The sequence below is a fragment of the Larus michahellis genome, chromosome 2, assembly GCF_964199755.1.
Source record: "Larus michahellis chromosome 2, bLarMic1.1, whole genome shotgun sequence".
In the NCBI taxonomy this organism is placed as follows: Eukaryota; Metazoa; Chordata; class Aves; order Charadriiformes; family Laridae; genus Larus; species Larus michahellis.
In genome coordinates this window covers 44,741,387-44,762,018 of record NC_133897.1, presented here as the reverse complement: position 1 = coordinate 44,762,018, position 20,632 = coordinate 44,741,387, and the positions used below count along the sequence as shown (strand labels likewise).

At 39.6% G+C, this 20,632-nt stretch overlaps 1 protein-coding gene across 8 annotated transcripts in view; it reads right to left on the bottom strand.

The window, feature by feature from the left end:
- The window catches only part of RBMS3 (RNA binding motif single stranded interacting protein 3), a 716,669-nt gene that overhangs the window by 492,906 nt on the left and 203,131 nt on the right, over positions 1–20,632 (bottom strand). For 7 of the 8 annotated variants that reach the window (XM_074575088.1, XM_074575087.1, XM_074575089.1 and 4 more), the window contains one exon: positions 8,609–8,782. The exons of the other annotated variant lie outside the window; for it this stretch is intronic. In XM_074575088.1, coding sequence (XP_074431189.1) covers positions 8,609–8,782 — 174 coding nt within the window. The remainder of the gene's footprint in view (positions 1–8,608; positions 8,783–20,632) is intronic. 8 annotated transcript variants of the gene reach the window in all.

Below are 20,632 nucleotides of genomic sequence, written 5' to 3'. Positions count from 1 at the left end.
TTTGGGTTTCCAGTAAAGCAATAACATTTGAAATTTGTTAAGGGTAAAAAAACCGAAAATTCATCAAAAGAACATTTCAATTTTGACAAATCAGTCTTTGCCACAGACATGCATTTCTTCCAGCTCCCTTTGTAAACAGAAGTCACTGTTGACAGTACTGTTGAATATCATCCCTTTTGCAAGACTGGTGTAAATAAAACTTCAAGGCAAGGAGGTAGGTCTAAGCGCAAAAGGAAAATTTTCATCCCCTGTGCCTTCACTAAATTGGGTGGGTTTATATTAAATCAATACCCCCAATTAAAATTAAAAGAGAAGATCAGCAGCAAACTCCATCAGCAAAAGTATTTGAAGCAGTATTTGTTCATACTAGTCCAAAACTCTTCACCCTTGGGGGCTTCAATACAACAAGGAAGTCTCCTGAGCATGTTAATTATTTAAAATGAAAGCAACAGAGTTGCTGGCCTTTTGAAATAATCAATCTTTCAAAAAGTGTCAGGTGTCTCCAAAACATGTGACAGGTTGGCAGTTTGTAGCATCTACTCTCAAGCCGTAATACCAGGATTTTCTCTGGAGCCTGGAGGAATTCATCACCTTTACTAACAAAACCTAAAGACAACCTGTCTGGCTCACTGAAAATGAGACGGAGAAGCTAAATTAGAACCACAGACCTCCTATTTGCTAAATTAAAGCAGAAAACCAAAACCAAAATAAACATTAGAAGCACATATATACATATATATAGACACACACACACATATATGAATGCAGGCACAAATACATGTAGAGATATGTATAGGTAGTTATATATCTGTAGCTGTAAATTATAGACATTTACTGAGGTCTGTATTTACTGCCTCCTACAAGTCTATTTTACAGTCTAAATTTAGAGAATTTTCTTCCCTTCATTCAAAAAAAGGGAAAAAAAAAAAAGAAAAAAAGGCAGCATCTGGTTTGTATTTATCAGCTCTATTCAAAAATACCTTCTTTCTGCGTGTATGTGCCACTTCAGCACACAAGAATAAAACAGTAGATTCAGCCAGAAAATTCCTATAGACTCTGTTTGTAAACAAAAAGTTCTCACGTCCAAAATGGTCGACCTTATTAGCACTAAGATGTGGTGAGCAACTTTTCAGCAGTACATATTTTACCAGTACTCTGGATATATATCGATATGTATTTTTCGGCCATTTCAAAGATTTCAATTATTTTTTCACAAAGAAATCTTTCTTATTGAAAATAAGTGCACTGGAGTTACATATGGAGGATTTTTTCCAATCTTGTTAATATTAACAGTTCAGAAAAAAATTTTGTCCTGGAGTTCTTGGGAAAGTTTGAATTTTTTCTCTTAAAATACAAGCTAGAGACAAATCTATAAAAGACATCAACAAATATCAATCCACAACATTTTTTAAACAATTTATTGAGAAAGAATAACAGGACATAATATATGTCGTGTGTAAATGAGCAGTGGATACAGGGAAAAATAACATTAAAACAACATTCACACATAAAAATCAGAATTCTGAAACCAAACATCTCCAAACTCAAATTTAGGCGGAACTTTTCCAGTACCCCAGACTTTTTGAAAAATACTTGTTGCAAGTCATTTGAAACATTTTGCGTTTTCAGTGCTCTCCCCTCTGAGAGGCCCTGCCATTTCTGACCAGGGCAATCAACTTCAAACTGTAATTGCCATCCACCAGAAGTCCTCCAGAAACGAAAAACCTCACTTGATCAACATGAACCACCCATGGGCAGTGGCCTTTCGCACACTCCACATTAGCCCTCCCAGGCCTGCCGGGCTGCATCCACAACGTTGTACCTTTGCAGGAGCCAAGCAGAGCCACAGACAGCATTTAACACAGTTATCACAGCATCGTATATATTTTTAAATAAAACTACTCTTTCAGGTAAAATACAGTAAACTACTTTGGCTAAAGTCCTATATTACGGGTGACTTTTCCCTACAACCCTTCACAGAAGTTCAATTTCAAAGCTTAATACACAAAACAAATACGCTGGATACCTCAAAGGCTGAATGTAAAACACATTCGTGGATTTTGCGATATTTTTTTTTTTTTAAAGGCCTGGCCAAGTTTTAATGGGCTGTCACACATGAATGATTATGAAAGCACTACAATGAACTGAGCTGATAAGCTGATCTGATCGGAATTAACTGCATGTGATTGCTGCTTTGAAAAGCTGGCCTAAAGAGGCAGCATTGAAAGCAATCTCACAAGTCACTGGTACCGCTTGCCTCAGCTATAAGTAAGCACAGATGGTGAGAAAAGTTAATTAAGAGACATATTTGTTTGGGGGTTTGAAATTTCCACCCTCTCTTCTCCAAAGAAGCCAAGCCACAGTGAAAATGTGTTTTACGTTTGCGGCCTAATAAGTTCATGTTTTTGAGGCTCTGTTCCTGTAGATGGAGGTAATAGATAAACAGAATAAATAATTTATGTCAGCAGTTAGCATATGATCACTAAGCCACCCATTGCACCTGATAGCTACAACATCTTGTCAATTAAAAATATTCCTTTCTCCACAGTTTTTCATTTATGTTCCTCCTACCCAGCACAGCTTTTCTCTTATACCACAACTGATACCCAGCAATGGAGATGTCATCCTTTTCATTCTCACTTTAATGACTGCCTCTTTCATTCGCTCCCTCACTTCTTGCAGTATTTCATATGGAACATGTCAGCAATTATAAAAAATTGCTTCTGGTGAGAAACCTTTTTTTTTCTCCTGGTTGGGAAATCTCTTTCCCACCTCTTTCCAGCCCACGCTTCAGCTTTTCCCAGATTAACTAATGGTCTTCTGAAGCTGAGGCTGCGACAGTGCTCTGTAAAGCGATCACCATCTTTAGAGGATCAAAATACATCCCTTACACTTTATGTAATGAAAGACTGTGACCAGTGTCATGTAGCAGACATTTTGCTCAATGGTCCTTCAACAGTGTATGATTCTTTGGACCCATTTCCATTTTTCTTTACCTGTGGCTGTTATAATGACAACGGCCAGTAGCACCAAAGAAATACTGGCTGCAGAATGGTAGGGATCAACCTCACATGAAAGGCCCTCGAAGGTAAGAATGGGTTAACGTTAAGGACAGAGAAAACTGAGATTTCAGAACTTCAAGTGAAATTGAGAGGTTCTTAGAGAGACATTTCCAATTCATGCCTACTGTACTATTTATTTCCTTTCCCATCATTGCTGATTATGAGGATGTGCATGTGTAAAAGCAAGTTCCTTCATCTCTAATCAGACCAGCTCTATTCCATGAATCCACAATCCACTGTTCGTGACATTACAAAATGAATCAGGCAGGAGGCTCAAGACAGATCAGAAAGTGACAGCTTCTGTTTAAACAGATATCTTGGAAATTAGTGATGATAGAGGACAGTATTATACTGCATAAGCATTTAACTCTTAGCACTGTCTCGTTCTCTAAAAAGATGTGCGACAGAATTACTCACTGGAAAGATCGTGGTATAAAAAAAAAAGTAAATGGGGAGTGCTGATCTCTTCTACTTATATTTCTAGAGAAATAAAGGCCTGCTTTGATTTGGGCACCCACACTATATGTATTGAACACTCCCTGGATTTAAGGAAAGTTGCTTCTTAAAACATTATCTTTGCATTATAGCATGTGATCATATAATTTATGGTATACCTTAAGAATCTGGCATGTATCAGTATATTGCTTCTGTCAATCTTATTTCTGTGCTACAGAACTGATTTTGAGTAGGATATTACGCTTACAAGAATGTGCTCCCTAACAAGGTTTACATTTTAGATGACTGGATCACATCAGAAGAGACTGACATCCAAGACCTTCCTATGTCATTCTGCAAGAATTTTAGCCAAAAACTTTATCTGTATACATAAATATAAATCACACAATCTTCTAGCCATTAGATATGTATATGTATACATACAAATTAATAATTGCATCTCACGTTCCCAGGTGGCCCCTAAACATTATATTATCTAATCACATAAAAATGGTAGGTTTTCTAATTCTATAAATGTATACAAAATAAGTTGTTAAACAAGTCAATCACTGAGACCTCAGTACAGATGTTAATGCAATTTGTGTGGTAATGATCAAAACAGCCAGTTTACGTAAAGCATTACAGTTGTGCAATATTGCAGTACTGCAGTTCTGTCATCAGCAATGAGGGTTACCTACCTGCCACTGGAAATTTTTCCGATGGACTCTGCATAGTCATGCTGACAGTGAGTAGGACCTTCCATTAGTGTTGCCCACAGTGACAGCCTTGCTCCCTTTCTGCTTTTCTGTCCAAGGATTGTCAGCAGGCAAGTGTAAAAGGAGCTATAGCTCCTTCTACTGGGTCTTAAGATTCCCAAGATTAAAGATCTGAGATCCTACTAGGGCTCAGAGAAGTGAGTGAAAGAAGGCCAGTAGTGTCTTATAGAGCTCTGCGTCACTTTTTTTTTTAAATTCTGCTTTGCACATTCCCACTAAGAGCATATTTTCAGAAGCAGTCATGCATTTAAAGAAGTTAGCAGAAAGAAGTCTGCGGACAGAGTGTTGCAATGGGGACAGAAGTACTGCTAAGCAAACTGATTGTCTGATCCACATATGACAACTCAGATGTAGCAGCTTGTAAACATTATCTGTAGAGCTCCAAATAACAACTTTACAGATTTAACCAATCATGCTTTGAAGGCTGTCACTGGTCTAGTGGAGCGTGACCAAATCCCATTAGAGTGCAGAATGGATTCTAGCGGAAAGTCCTACGTATGTGGAGTTGCATATCTAGATAAGGAATGCAAAGACATCACATATGCAACAGAGATGTATGCACATGAAGAAATTAATACATGCAACTAAATTCATGATCCCATGGGCCTACAACAAAGGTTTAAACCCTGCAGGGTAACTCAGTCTGCAGCAGTACTGTGTGCTTCATCAGAGAGTATCACGTTGCCAAATTCCTTCATAAGTAAGGACTGACTTCCACATAAGTGAGCGTGGCAGATATCTGTGACTGCTACATGAATATTCAAGAAAGACATAAGAGACTCCCTTAGAATTTCAACTAAAATAGTCAAAAGCAGATGAGATCTGTGTTTTGTTTGCCCACTTTACATGTGTACTTCTTTAAAATTACAGCACAATTTAAGTAGTCATTTGTTAGAGTTAATTCACTGGACAAGATTTGCTAAGATCTGCTGAAATTCAATCATCCTTCTAGCAAAATGTGGAGAAAGGGAAATTAAGTGATCTTTGAGAGACTGGAAAAAGCATGGGTAGAAAACCTGCACAGATGTGAAAGTGCTCAAAGGACTGTTCCCATCTTGCCCAGTGGGATAATCAGAATTACTTTGACTACTTTTTTGTCTTCCTTTTTATCTTCTTTGCGTGAAAAAAGTTCAAGAGATAAGCATGTTAGATGCCTAGGTGTCTCCTCCTATTCTGAGCACTACACACTGTATTTTTCTGTCTGCAAGCCTCTGCATGTGAATACCAGAGGCATTTCTAGCCCCTACTATCAAAACAAGTCAACATATACTTTGTAAGGGCCATCTACCACATTATCACTCATATTAGTGTACACAGATCCTACAGGGTATCCTGTCTCCCAGTACAGACAGGAGAAGTTAGCATCTTCTTGTTTGTTCAAAAACTGCACTGCACTGTTGACTGGGATGATATGCAGCCTTTTTTTCCCTTAGACGACTCCAAGAGCTGAAAAATTACTCTGTTTAAACAAACTTCCTGTTCTTTTCTTTCCTAGGGTGGAAAGACTGCTTTTAATGAACAATTGCAGCACTATGGAAGAGAGATGCAGAGTGTGCTCTCAAATAAAATAAAATAAAAAACACCCATCTTTGGCTCGGACATATTTCTCAGGACCAGCCAGAGTCGTAAGGGTCTCTTAACCCTGCACTTTGTATGGTATTTTTTCTTTCATTTAGGAAAAAAAAAATGAATTAGGGAATTTATTTTTTTTGAGTTACATTTGGCCCAATTAATATGAATCTTTTTTGTCTCCTTCAGCTTTTCTCCAAACAGTAGAGAAATCCAAAGCTTTTCTCTTGGCTCTCTCTCCAGGGGCTAATATCTTTAAGTACTTCAAGGCTAGATCCAACTCCCTGACATTTGTCTGCCTTGAACTTGCAAAGTGCTCTTAAGTTTGTTAGCCTCCAAAGTGTCAAGAAACTACAATGATCTTCAGACATATTCCATGTGGGAGGTTTTGCAGAAACAGCTTCATACAGCAATAAAATGTACAGCTTGTTCGGGTGAACCTGTGTCAGATGAGGGCAAATAAAATCCTCTGAAGTATAGTAGATATCCAGTTGAGCATGTTACACTGGGAAGATTCACGAATAAAGGAGCTCCTCCATATCCAGCTTTTATTGTTGTCATTTGCCATAGAAGGGTTGGTTTGAGCCCAGATTAAATAAATCTAAGTTAGGAACCAGACTAATTCTAACTTTATCATATATGCTGCCACAGGTGTTTAAGCACATATTAAGGCGTTGTTTTCTCTTGGAAAACTTGACCTTCAGCTGATGCTGCAGGAGGGAGGAACTGAGCTTGCTGGAGTGCCTGGCCCAGGCCCCGCTTACAGCCTCAGAGCATGCAGAAGTAGGGAAGGCATGGAAAAAGCAGCCATCACAGTGGTAGGCACTGCAACGGCAGCTAACCTGTACAGCTTCTTACCACCAGTCCGGGAAATCAGTCCAGTCACGTGCTGAGTAGCACCTCAGCAGAGCTCCTCAGATGAGCAGGAGCCAAGAAATGTGCCAAATTTTCTAAATAGTTGAACCCAGGGACACTGAGGGCAGGACTAATCAAACAATTTAGTTATTTATCTTGTACTTAACTACTTGGGTTTGGCTTTTCTCATCTGCACACAGGTTTATGCAACTCTGGCTATTCTGAAATCCCTACTTACCAGCAATCAGCTAAATCGACTTCCACATTGAAGTAGCGTTTCCAACAACTACGTATCAAGTTGCTCAATGAAAACAAATATTGTACAGGTAAAACAATTCTAGTTGAGGTATCATCAGCTTCAGTCTAAAGAAAGGAAAAAGGAGCTGTGGAATTAGCCAAAAAAATGACTCCTGTGCCTTGACTGACATTTTAATTCATATGGATACGAAGACGTCTCTATTTTTAAAACATCTTACAGGAAAGAATAGCATTCTTCTTGTATGCTCTTTTGCTTAGTAGAGTCAAAGCTTGACTCACAGAAAGGGTAGTGTTTATTCTAAATGATCAAAGTTAAGGAGCAGTTAATGACTTGAATACCCACAGTTTAAGTTAAATTAAGCTGTACAGGGACTCTTTTTGAGCCACCATTCTAAACGAGGAAAATATCTGCTCCCTTCCAATGCCAAATACCTTTCTTCCTTCACAACAGTTTTTATCATTTTCAATGACACCGTAATGGAATTGAGCAAACAGCAGAATCCACAGAGATGTTTAATTCATTCTGAGATCTCACCACCTCAGAAAGGAGATAAGATTTTACAAATTTATTCACCTCCTTTATTTCAATTACCATGTTAATGCTTGAGACAATTCCTAACCCAAACTGCTGGCCAAAAGTCTGTTGGCAGGTAAGATAGCAGATCTAAATCAAATCACAAAGATCTTGCAATAAGATTGCATAGCACAATTTCCCCTCTGCAGTAAAAGCTGCACTTTCCCCTATTTTCCTACTGGAATTCACTATAGGATGGCAAAACTTCATTACGTACACGTGACAGGATGTTAAGATAGTACGTCCTTTAAGAAGTTCTAACAATATCCAAAGCTAAGTTCAAATCCAAACATTAAAACAACAAAGTGTAGGCTGGCTGTAAAAAGAAAGATTGCTTATGCTAACAAGGTCTTCCCCACTTAACTCTCTCTCAGTCTTTCAAAATCAGAAACTAAAAGAATGGAAGGGCTCTGCCATAAGCAGTCTGCTACACCAATATCACAAAACCCACCATCAGCCTTCAGTTGTCACCCTTTCATGGTTGTCAAATTAAAGCACACAACAACAGCGAGTCCCCCCTCCCCATTCTTCTGGGCCACCAGTTCATGCAAATTACAGAAGACCAGTAGTCTTTGCTTAGCAACGAGATTGCATGCTCACTACTGATCACATTAATGATAAAGTAGTGAATATTAAAAAATCTAATGATGAGAAGAGATGTCTTCCTTCACTGACTCATCCATACGATTTAAAATCTCGGAAATAGAAAGAATAATTCATTCATCTAACAGACTCACTAGAAACAGAAAAGAAGCCATCAATAATACTGCTTTCCAGCCCACATCCCTGACACTGAAACCCAGGCACACAAGAGTAATTTCATGCGGGGAGAAGGACTGCTAAATGTACAACAATATATGTATTTCTACTGAGCCATGAAACTTTCACATTTGCTTATGTCTTAGACGCATTCTAATATTTTCTAGAGTTACGGTTAGTACACATGAGCCATCCTGACTGCCGTGGGACACCAGGAGCGCTGGTGAAGTGTGCTGAACTGTCAGCCCCCGAGCGCTTCCACCTCCCAGGGAATCACAGAGCTCATTCAGGTAACTGCAGAAAAGGTTATAATTACTTACAGCAGGATGTCCAGCACAGTAGGTGTAGCTAGCATGAGACTGGTAGTGCAAGCTTGCTCTTGGAAAGGTGTATGTATTCCAAGCGGGTTGGCTGCTATTCCACTGGGAGCTAAAGCCAGGGCTCATGGTCACTCTCGATTTACTGTTTTGGTACGTTCTCACTGTGGAGCTGGACTATCAAAAAAGAAAGAAATGCAACGTAAAAATAGCTTTTAGGGTAGAAGAATACAAACAATGCAGCTACATATCATCATTGTGCATATACATACTGAGACACGGTCTGGAACAAACTTGAACGTTTCCTGTAAGGAGCTGGGAAAAGCAAGAAAATGATTCCTTCGGAGATACCAGTGAAACAGCTATGTCGCTGTAATCCCCGCCAAAAAGTCTGATTACTGTTATACTTCAGTCTGGGATCTAAATTAAATGGGCAACGGATAAGTTATAGAGATAAGGGGATGTCCTGAAAATGTGTAGAGGGTGCAATTCTGCAAGATTAATAGTTGAAACTTCCATATTTATTTATTATAATGAACTAAATATTGACATTTATTGAACTCTTGATCAGCTATGTCCAATTTACAGTAAATGGCATTTTGGGGCCAGTGTTTAGATATATCTCTTGAAGTCTTGAAATCCCATCTAGTGGCTAGGTGAGGCCAAGCCGTTTCACAGCGCTATTCCTACATTTCAAATGTGTAAACTTCTAAACAGACTATGAAACTTCATGACATTTTTTTAACTACTTAAAAAGCAGCAGAAGAAAAAACCCAACAAAATCTTAATTTATTTTTCTTAAAGTTAATTCGATAATTTAATCTGAAAGTAACCCAGACTACGAATATGTAATTCGCTTTCATTCTTTCTGGCTTTCTCTTATTTACTTTATTTTAACTGCAGTTTTCTGTTTCTAGTCCTCATTTTAAAAAAACCAAATCCCTAGTAAATGCTTGCACTCATAGGGGTGGTTTGTTAGGGCAGGAAAAAAAAAATTTTTTCAAAAAAAGTAGAAGATGCGTTAGAAGTGGATGCATTTTTAGCAGATATTTAGGTTGGTCTTCAGAGACATGCAAATGTACTTTTTCCTCCGTATTCTGTTCTGCATTTGGGTTTTGCTTGCTTCCTTTTTATTGGCAAATTTGTTCTCAATATCCCATGCAAACTTACACCAACTAATTGTAATTATTATAAACCTCAAACTGTTCTTTTTAAAGCATTAAATTCACAGTGACCTTAGTAATACAGTAAAAACTTGAGAAATACGAACACAAATAACATTTCTTAGAAATGCTTATAAATGTCCTTGTTAGTAAATTGATGCTATCAATTTCAAAAGCTATATTCAAGAGTGACGCTTCATTTGTTTTTACCCTCCTTTCAAAGACAACTTTTATACACAATATACGTAGCATTAACCAAATATCAATACAGGCCACTGTCAAGCAAGGTGTTTCACACAGTCCAAGACCATCCGTACCCCGAAGTGCTTACAAGATAAATGAGAAGGTCAGGGAAAGGATGAAAGAGCCGAGTCTAATGCAGAGGCAGAGAAAACGTGACTTTCAGTTTCATTTCAATGCTTCAGCTCAGTTTCATAGGGAAAGGATCAGTGAAATGGAAGGAAAAGGGGACGGAAAGAAGACGTAGAAAAAGGTCTCAAGGACGCATTCTAGCTACAAAAATAAATACCCTGTATAATTTTTCCAATTTTTAATACACTATTTAGTTGAGCTGGTTGTAGAAACTACAGGCCATGCTGGCATTGGCTGAACACGCCCTCTTTATGTCATTTAATTTTCAAAAGTTTAAGTACACAAAGTTTGCCTCGGTTATCAATTGCTGTATAAACTTTAAGTTCAAGAAAAGGCCAAACGACTTCCTGCATGTGTTTATTTCCTGCGCCGCCGATTAGGAAGCCTGAAAAGAGCAGTTTCCGCTCACCAGTTCTCAATATCTCGACAGATTCGCCTCCCGCCCCCACCCCTAAGCGAAGGATTCCTGCGGTGTGATTTCTAAAGATTTAACTTACGACTAGCTGAACACAAAGCGTATGAATGAACACTAAAACCCACACTAAACTCTCATTAGTCACTGTGTGTGACAAGTGGTTACTTTGTTCTTACAAAAGGCTTTAGGGAAAAAAAAAAAAAAATCTGCCCCTACAGTTAAAGGGGCTTATTTGAAATAAATCTTTTTGTATGAATTTAAATCATGACAAATCAAAGGAAAGAGGCTACGGCTACAGCTAGAAAAAAAATCTGAAGGGTTTTAATGTTTTTCTTTTTTTCTTTTTTTCTTTTTTTTCCCCTTCCCCTTTTACCCTCTTTCCCCAAGGAGTAGAAACTGCATTTTCTTTCCTTTGACGTGTTACTTATCTTTCAGATCGCTCCTCAAAGACAAATCTCTCTTTCTGGGCCCTGGTAAACTTGCTTCTACAAGAGAGACGAAGGCTAGGCTTTGTTTTGGACAGATCAAGTAGGTTTTTAGCCATGATGTACTTCTCCGTGTACATTTCTCCCCTTTATAAACATCAGGTATTCAAGCGTGGCTGCTTATTAACGCCTCTTGAGGAGTTCATCCCTGGCCGAATATTCTGTGAATATTGAGCTGCTGTAACTTAACAATAGCTTCGCTCCTTCCTATTATTTCTGATGGGTCTGCATTGTATGGACCAGTGGAAAATATCTGTGGCTTGATGGGATGTGAAGATGCATTGTCAGCCATGATAATTGTTAACTGATTATTTTCATTATGGCAGCGAACACTGCTACAGTAAGAAGAGACGTGCCGTTAGCACTATACAGATGTGCACAATACCTGTTCCTGTATTAGAGAACAGGAGGAAAAATAAGCCTGCTTTTTAAACAGCCTGCCTCAGATGCTGAACATCGTTCTGCCTGTTGACTGAGAATTGTTTCAAGCTTGTGTGCTACACAAAATGCCTTCCCGTATCTTCCACTGTGCTAGAGGCTCGGCTCAGAACCAGTGCTGAATCCAGGCACAGAGATGAGCCCCTCTGCCCCTGCTTCTGCTCCTCCACCCAGCTCCCACTTCATGGGGGATGCATTAGAAACAGTGATCCATTCAGACCAACAAGGATGTGCTGGGCGTCCTACCCGTGCAGGTCACTCCGGGACGCAGGGGCGGGAAGCGAGACCACACGGACCCCACTCCGCCTCAGGGTGACCGGGTGGCCATGGGAAAAAGGTCCCTGTGAGAAGACCCCTCTGCTCTGATCGGCTTTTTAGGGGGGCTACTATTTCTGACCTGATTAAGGCTTCTCTCTTTCTGCTGGCTTACCTCCAGAAGAAAACCCAAAACAAACCAAAAGTCAATACACAAAGACACTCCCAGGATAATTGGCTTTGAAATCTTGAAGCTATCCAGGTTGTCAGCCAGAGAAGAGAGACACCTGCACCGCCAGCCACCAAGTCCTGGGACAGCCTGGTCACCTCGCGGCTCTAACCTAGGGTGGTCGGGGAGCTAAGACGTGAGATCAGGGACCCCGAAAGTCAACATGTTGAATTCAAGGTCTGGCAGTGCAGGGTGGCCTCTGTGAGGAGCAGCTGGGGCTGCCCCATGCCAAACACAGCTGGTTCCACATATTTAAGAAAGGGCAAAATGCTGCCGGGGAGTGAAGGAAAAAGTGAGAAACATCCCTGTGAGCACCCAGGGGAGAGCAGGAGGAAGGTGAGGAGGCTTCCCTGCAGCCCTTGGAGACCCCGACTGGAGCAGGTACTCTGGGACAGGATCCATGGAGGATCCCACGCTGGAGGACGTGGATATGCCCTGAAGGAACTGTGGCCCACACTGGAGCAGGGGAAAGGCATGAGGAGCAGGAAGTAAGAGCTGTTATTCCCCATCCCCCTGTGCCAGTAAGGGTGGGGAGCAGGCACAGGGTCAGGAACAGAGGAGTGAAGCCGAGTCTGGGAAAAAGGGAGCAGGAGAAGGTATTGTCTTAATTTGTCCTTGCTTCTCGCTATCCAAACTTATTCTAACTGGCAATAAATTAATTATCCCCAAGTTGAGTCTAGTTATGCCTGTGACGGTAATTGCTAAGTGATTTATTTCCCTGTCTTTATCTTGACCCATGAGCTTTTCCATCTTATTTTCTGCCCCCATTCTCTTGAGAAGGAGGAGTGAAAGAGCAGCTGGGTGGGTGTCTGGCAGCTAGCAAAGGTAAACCCACCACAAACCAGCAGGTCCTGTGGCACGCAGGCTTTTATTCAGGATCTGAAAGTGCATCTATTTCCCCTTAACTGTATCGATTACTCCAATAAAAGGTATCATATCTCCCCATCACCCTGTCTTATTTATATCTCTCTGGTTGACAATGGTAGACCTCTGCTGTCACTCCTGGGACAACCTGATCAGCTTTTCTCAGAAAACTTCTGCAGAAAATTATCAGATTACAACAAAAAAGTAGTGTCACCCTCCTTGCTATGTTTTGCCAGAAACAACAAATACTAAAAAGCTAGGGGAGAATTTTCTTTCCCTTGAATAAGTCACCCCAGGACCTTTATGCCCTAAAGGTCTGATGCAATCTAAAATTGAGATCTGTAAAATTTAAATGTCTAAGCCTATTTTAAAATATGACCCTTTTTTTTCTGTGCCTTAATTTCTCTGGCTTATAAGTATGGATAATAAAACTGCTAGGCTAACCTTTTCCTCATGTTTGTAAAAGTTTTGAACTTTTTTGGACATAAGCATGAGTGAAGTACAAAGTATTATTAGTATTCATTACTATTTCTTGAGCTTAAGTGTTTTCAGTTCTTAGTTCTTTTAATAGCTGGTGTGAAGTCTAACAGTGGAAAAAGCAGAACATAGTATTTATGGAGCACTTTTTATCTTCAAAGCACTGTCCAAATGTTAAATGGTGGCAAAATTTTTGACTGGTGCAACATTTCCAACTTTTAAAGCAGCTTATAGTATACCTAAGAACTAGCAGCCACTCCATCCTATTTCTAAGTGAACAAAGCACACCATTCGACTAGGACATTAAGCAACACAAATAGTTCTGACGTAGACTTAGTCTTCATGTCATCACACCCGTGCTCTCTACTCTTTTGCAATACAGCATCATCGTGCAGTAAACTAACAGGAAAAATACGTGCTAATTCCGAAATTGTACATCACGTCAAATGCAAGACTGACTACATCTATCAGACACCCTACTGCCAACTATTCCAAAAGGCTGTGATTATCATTGGCTTTGGCACTCCAAAAGAAGAGAGAGGCTCAAATATTCTGCTCTATGTTACCTCCCTACTCGCACTGATTTAAAAAAAAAAAAAGTGGGATTAAAGAGGTGTAAATAACATCTGAATTCAGCCTCCCACTACCTCATCCTTTGAAAGCAGCTTCCCAGATCTATGATGTCATTTTCTTAGCCCACACAATTTGAGCCGTCTCCAGTCCCTTGGATGTTGATTACAGAATGGTGCTGTCTTCAGCTGCATCTTCTGGATTTTTTTTGTGTGAAAGGAATTGTGTTTAAAGGGTGTCCACCATCTTCCCCCCTATCCCTTCAAGGGACTTGACATCACTTATTTTGGATGTCAAAATGATTGCAGGAGTTGGGAAGGGCCAAGTAGAGAAACTGCCATTCTGGAGATACTGTTTGCAGGAACTCTATATGCCTGTATTTGGATCAGACCATGATGCAAAGCACAGTCCTGTGCTCTTAAAAGTTTGGATGCTTTACAAAATACTACTGTTCCCATAGAAATCAAAATTTTCCTATAACCTGGAAAAGTCAGAAATGAAAATAGCTGCCCTGGAACATTATTGCATGAGCTAAAATGATGCATTTGTTTTCTTGCTCAGAGAAAATATGAAACTGGCAAACCAAATCTGAAGCCAGTTCATCACAAAATCCACCTGAGAGACCTTGAAGATTGCGGTAATTGTGAATTTGAAGAGTGAGGGTGTTTTTTTCTTTTGAGGTTGTTATGAAAACTAAATGTGGAAGATACTGCAGATTATAATTTTTAATAACAGGAACGAGGAATTTTGTGCTGCTACTTTTCCCAACATAATCTTTCACTATAGCTTGCAAATCTTTTACAGTCTAGGACCAGATTCCATCTGTTCCAATAAGAACTGAGCTCTTAATACTTGGCCACTGCAGATTTCAAGTTTATCAAGTTCGTCTCATAACCTTTATGAAAAAACTTCAGAGACACGACCAAATTTAAGAGAAACATTGTTTTTCCAGACATGGGATTGAAACTCAATACGCTGTACCTGGAAAAACAGGATAAACTACGAGAAATGGCATTCCACTGAAACCGCAGAGAAATGACGAGGCTATATTTCATATCTCGGCACACATGTAAGGCTATAGCTCATCCAGTGAATACAAGAGCACCGAGCACTAGCCCACATCAGGCCAAAACCCAGGATGTGCAGCTCATCTGCCCCCTCCCAGTAGGTGGGAGAGGAACGCTCTCCTTGGCCTAGAGGTGCTCAGCAGGCTTCCTGCAAACAGGACAAAGGACACAACCAGCACAGCTGAATCACTTGGAGCTGGGGGCTAAAAGGAACACAAAGTGGAGAGACTTTTTAGGATATGTCCCAAATTATCTAAATACCTCTTGCGGAATGTATTCTAGAAAAAGAGTCTGCCACTCATTGTTATTTTTCCCCAGAGTTATGCCTTGAAAACAAAATATATATGGTTTTCACACTTTTCTGGTTAGAATTGCTGTCATTTCCAGTGACTCAACACTGTAATTCATGTTGTACTTTTAACTGTTACTTGAATCCTAAGAGTATTTTTTTCCTGGGCAAAGCATGAAACATTGCTCTTGTAGTTACAGAGAGTGAGCAGAGGAGCTGAAAAAAATGAAGGCCTTCACGGATTGAGGAAGAGGCCATGAAGAGCCTGGTTTTCTACCATTTTATCATCCGTATCAGTGCCAAGGGGCAAAGAATTAGCAATAAGAGACAGGCCAGTGACCATTCAGATTAAAACCTTAAAGTCCCTTGGCGACCAGTGTGGAAGACCTGGGTGCGATCAAAAGCTGCTGTTACCTGATGGGTCTCTAGGGAAGAAACTGCTGCATTTCAGTCAACTTCTGCACACATCCACCTCCCAGAACGCATTACCACCACCACCAGTATCTCAGCAAGCAAGCTCAGTGCAACGATCAAGTAAGAGTCACAATAAATGCTCCTGTGCTTCAAACTGATTCCTCCAGAATAAGAAAATGATTTTAGCACGCATAAGAGAAACTTGTATTGGTTTTCCATAGGGAAAATGGGGATACTCGTGCTCCTGGACCACTCATTTGTATGCCTTCCTTCTACAAAAGGAAAAATGAAAGGAGACTTTCCAAAGGATCTTTTTTTGTTTGTTTGTCTTTGTTAAGTTATTTGTAAAAAGTAATCTGGGACTAAAAATGTATGTTTTTAGACGAGATTCTTATTGGTCTAGTTTAAACCTTTAATTTTGATTTGAACACAGTGAATATCTTGACTCCAAGTCTCCTCCTCTGCCTCCTTCACTTTGAAAGGAGTAAGGGCACGTCAAAGTTTCTTCTGTTCAGAATATTATTTAGTCAATCTATTATGAGAAATTTAAGTCATTTAAGTCAACAACCTCAGAAGGACATTGAATATGACCTTGTAATGGTAGGTCATTAAGTAATTCTTTTCTGAAAATAAAACACACTGGCATCTGTTAAATTTACTTTAGCTTTTACAATTTAAAGTAGTGAAGCATTACGTTAACCCAAGATGAGCATGATCTGAGTGTTTCCAGTAAATTCTGGCAAGATGCCACGGGTTAAGACCCTGCCACAGATGACCTGCATGTGCCGCATTGTTCTGATTTCTAAAGAAGTCACCCCTATGAAATAATCACTCAATGCAATATTTGACTGAATGCACATACAGCTCATCTGTACAGAGCAACTGGAGAAAAGGATGTTCTTCCACCAGGAGCTGGAGGGCACACAAGTCACAGAGGCAAGGAACTTGAAGGGGAGGACTTGTGCCAGATAAGAATGTCTAATGGTGAACGTAATCTTAAGGGAAGTTTTTGATTACAAACAAAACATATCATATTAAGTCTCTGATCTTGGCAAATCTCTGGAGTAGTATTTTTCCAAGGTAATTCCTCTGTCATATATGACAGGTACCACTCTTGAAGTTTTTTCTGCAAACTACACAGCGGTATTTGGGACTTGCAGCATTCCCTCGGTAAAACAGAGGACACAAAGGGATGCTGCAAAAATTGAAAAAAATTTCAACGCGATAAGCTTATTTCCTAGGATCACATTCCCAGGTACAGTGGGCTCTTGTACTAGTTTTGCTGTAAGTCAACAAATCACTTTTACCAATATCTTATTTCTTTTATGTGGGCCTATGTACCACTGGTGGAAACACAATTTCAGGAGCTTTACTGATTAATTACTGATTTTAGCATTTACGTGCCTGCTAAATTGGGACTTCTTACAGACAGCTAACATCTTTTGTGAAACTCATTATTTTTTGATAGTTCGGAGAAGAAAATAATTATTTCATTAACACTTGAATTCCTTCCCCTTTTACAGTACCCAAAGGTACGTTTCACTATATTCTGCAGTATCTTAATGTTTTTTTCCGATGTATCTGTTTACTACATGTATATTGAATTACTCCCTGAACAATAAATCAACCACTGTCTTGGATACAAAATGATTTTCCTCACACTAGATCTGCAATGTGCAACTTTTTTTATACAATCCCAAGAGTAACAGCTGGCTGAGAATTTAAGCAAGCCTGCAACATTAACCAGTGAGTGCAATCCAGACTCATACCAGGGAAAAGGGATGCTTACGAACAACCGAAAAATGTCCGTGGCACAACATCGCTTCTACAATTCTACCCAATGAGGAAAAATTCAAATTTCTTTCCTCAGCTGCAGTAGGCAAAGCGTTGATTCCAGCAGCACATGCACATTACAAGTCTTCACATCCACAAAATGCTTACTTTACTGAACGCAATGCAGTTATGAAATGCATTTGGCCACTGGGAGGAATTCTATAAATCCTGCAAAGCTACCCGATGTACCACTCTACAGCTAATTCCTGTGCATGGACCTGCATGCTTTTCTAAACCTCACTGTGGGATTAGGGCATTTATCAAAGCTATGATTTCTTTCTCACAACGTTATATCTATTGTATACCAGGAGTTCTGCAGGTGCATGATTTACCCATGCTGTCATTAGCTACAATACCTTGCCAACAGTTTTTGTTTTGTGCTGGAGAAACAAATACTCCTCCCATAAATTGTTTTACTGCTGATTGGGGAACAGGCTCCTGCTCCCTTGACAATAAAACAGCTTGCTTTCTCTGACCACGGAGTTATAATTTCCAGCATAACAATCTGAAGCTCAACACCATTTCTTACGGAATTAAGTAATATAGGGAAAATTATAGCTTACTTCTTTTCAGTATCATGCCCGAACTCTCATTATCTGTTAAGCACCAACATGTCTGATCGGTTGAGGGACTTTGCAGACAACACAGCCCCTAAAGATACAACCAACGGAACACAGGAAAAAGCAAATGCCAGACAAATCGAACAAACAAAATTCTCTTTTAAAATGAAAGGAAAAACACAATGTGAATTTTGTTACTGGGATCAGGATTTGTCAAAGGTTTCAGTTTGGCTGAAAATGTTCAATGAACATTTTAAAAAGCAAGGAAACAAACTGGATACCCAGGAAATCCAGAAATGAAAAGCAATTTCTTACTCAGTGAAATCATACTCAGACAGGCCTTTCACTCAAATTAAATATTCATAGAACCACATATATTGTATATGACACATTTGAATGTGAAAAGGCTAATATCCTCTGGCTTTTCCAGTACTCAACTAATCCATTAGAAATGTAATAGTCAGTCTAACCATTCCGTGGCTTCAGTAGGAGGTATAAAAAATAAAAGAGAAAGCAGAATGAACTACAAAGAGAAGAACAAAATAAGAACTAAGACATATCCAAGACCAGCTCTCAGGGTACTCAAAATCAATTTCAACTGCCCCAGATATCTGTCGAGTATCAAATACAGAACAGAGGACCATGCACACAGGGCTACACAGTTGCCTCGAAAAGCTGCTTTTTCTTCCCTTAAGCTTTGGGCACTCATGCTGGAGAAAAGAGAGAGTTCATTAATTTATTAAAAGCGATGAGCAAATTATAACTGGGAAGTTGAATATAAGCTATTTGAAATCAGCGTAACAAAGACTGGTTTTCCAGGATACATCAATACAAGGTTACAGATTTCATTAAAAATAAGTAAATCTCAATGAAAAATGACATTAAAGTTCCCAATATAAAAGACAACAGAAATGCCTAAGAGATGGTCTGTTAAGGCACAAGATCTTACGGGATTTTGCTTTGTTTTGTTTCTATTCCACTGGGGGGAAAAAAAAAAAAAGCAATGAAAGGCTATTAAAATCCAAATAATTCTGCAGATTATTGACAATCCTTAGTCTAAACTAGTGGGAAGGAGACATGGACATCAACAAACAAAACTACTATTAAGTCAATGAAGAACTTAGTAAATATCTTAAATGAAGCACATACTGAAGGGTAACACATGCTGAAGGGTTTGACCATGCAAAGCTTCTTTGGCCTTGGTCAGCAGAGCATTTAAAATAATGGTACTACTCATGACCTTAAAGTAAACCATGAGCGTAAGCAAACAGATCCCTGACAAAGCTTTGTAGAAACTACTCCTTAAGTCAAACACGGTTCCCTCCTGCATAACTGTCTGCTGCACATAAAGTGCTATCCTGTGGCCAGATCATAAAAGAAAACTTCCCTCTAGATAACGTCAATCAAATGTTTCTAAATATATAAAACCGCTTTTACTTTCAAGGATCAGTGTGAATGCAAATAAGCCACCTACCCCTCATAGTACTTTTCCTGCAAAATACAAACCACTGCTTTTACTCTTATCAGCTAACGATCAAGAGTTTGATTGGCTGATGTGCATTTTGGCGGTGACACAAGAGTTTCAGATTGGTATTTTACACTCTATGAATTGGTAAACAAACCAAAATAACAACAACAGAACTCCAATAGCTTATATTTTAGTAAGGTTACTGCAGCAAGGAATGCTCACACAGGTCTGAAAATAGCTTCGGCTTTCATGAAATTACACTGCTGAGAAAAAGTAACCCCAACACATTACACATCGAGGGGCTCAAAGTGGCAAACAGATACCTTTTGAATCCTGGTGGAGGGTGCTCAATAAGAGAAGTCATCGACCCTTGAGAGAGGAAATCCAGCTGAGGCTCCTCAGAGCCTGGCACGTGGAGCTGCACTTCTTCACTTAGGAAACACTGACAGCTAGGGGAATAACTCAGTGCGGCTCAGCCTAAGGGATTTTTCTGCCCCAGTGCCCAATGGCATGAAGGAGATTCAGATCCTTCCCGTTGAAGTTCAACATCATAAACTTGACAGGCAAAAGGAGGGGAAAAAAATGAAGGAAAGCTCTGCTTTTGTGTTTCTCCCTGCTGTAACCAGAGCCCCCTTTCCTTTCCCCAAATGTTAAAACGTTAAAATCTAGATTTTAAAATATAAGTACAGCTGTCGTGTCCAGGCTGCAAGAACCAGATGAGAGATGAGGAAAAGAGGCTGAGGGCAAGAGAGAAGATGACCAGAAACCACAGCAGGAGGCTCCGAGGATAAACAGATGCTACCCTGTCTCATCTGTGTTTTCTGTTCTCTGGTTTTGAGCCTACTTCTCAAAAGACTAGACATGGAATGAATGCAGATGGAGATTTCTGTCACATTGTTCCCAGTTGGTTTAAAGCCTTCGCTTCTCGAGTCAAACCCTTTCTAGAGTTGATGACTGCATTTCCAAAGCCTGAGGATGGACAGAATTTCTTACCACTCTATAAGGACACTGGTCTAAAAATGCTAGAGGATTAACAGCAAATTAAACTAATATGGTTCCCAGAGAAATTCCTTTAAAAGATATATTTTGAATTTCATATTTTTATGTCAGTAGATAGTCTATGCAGCT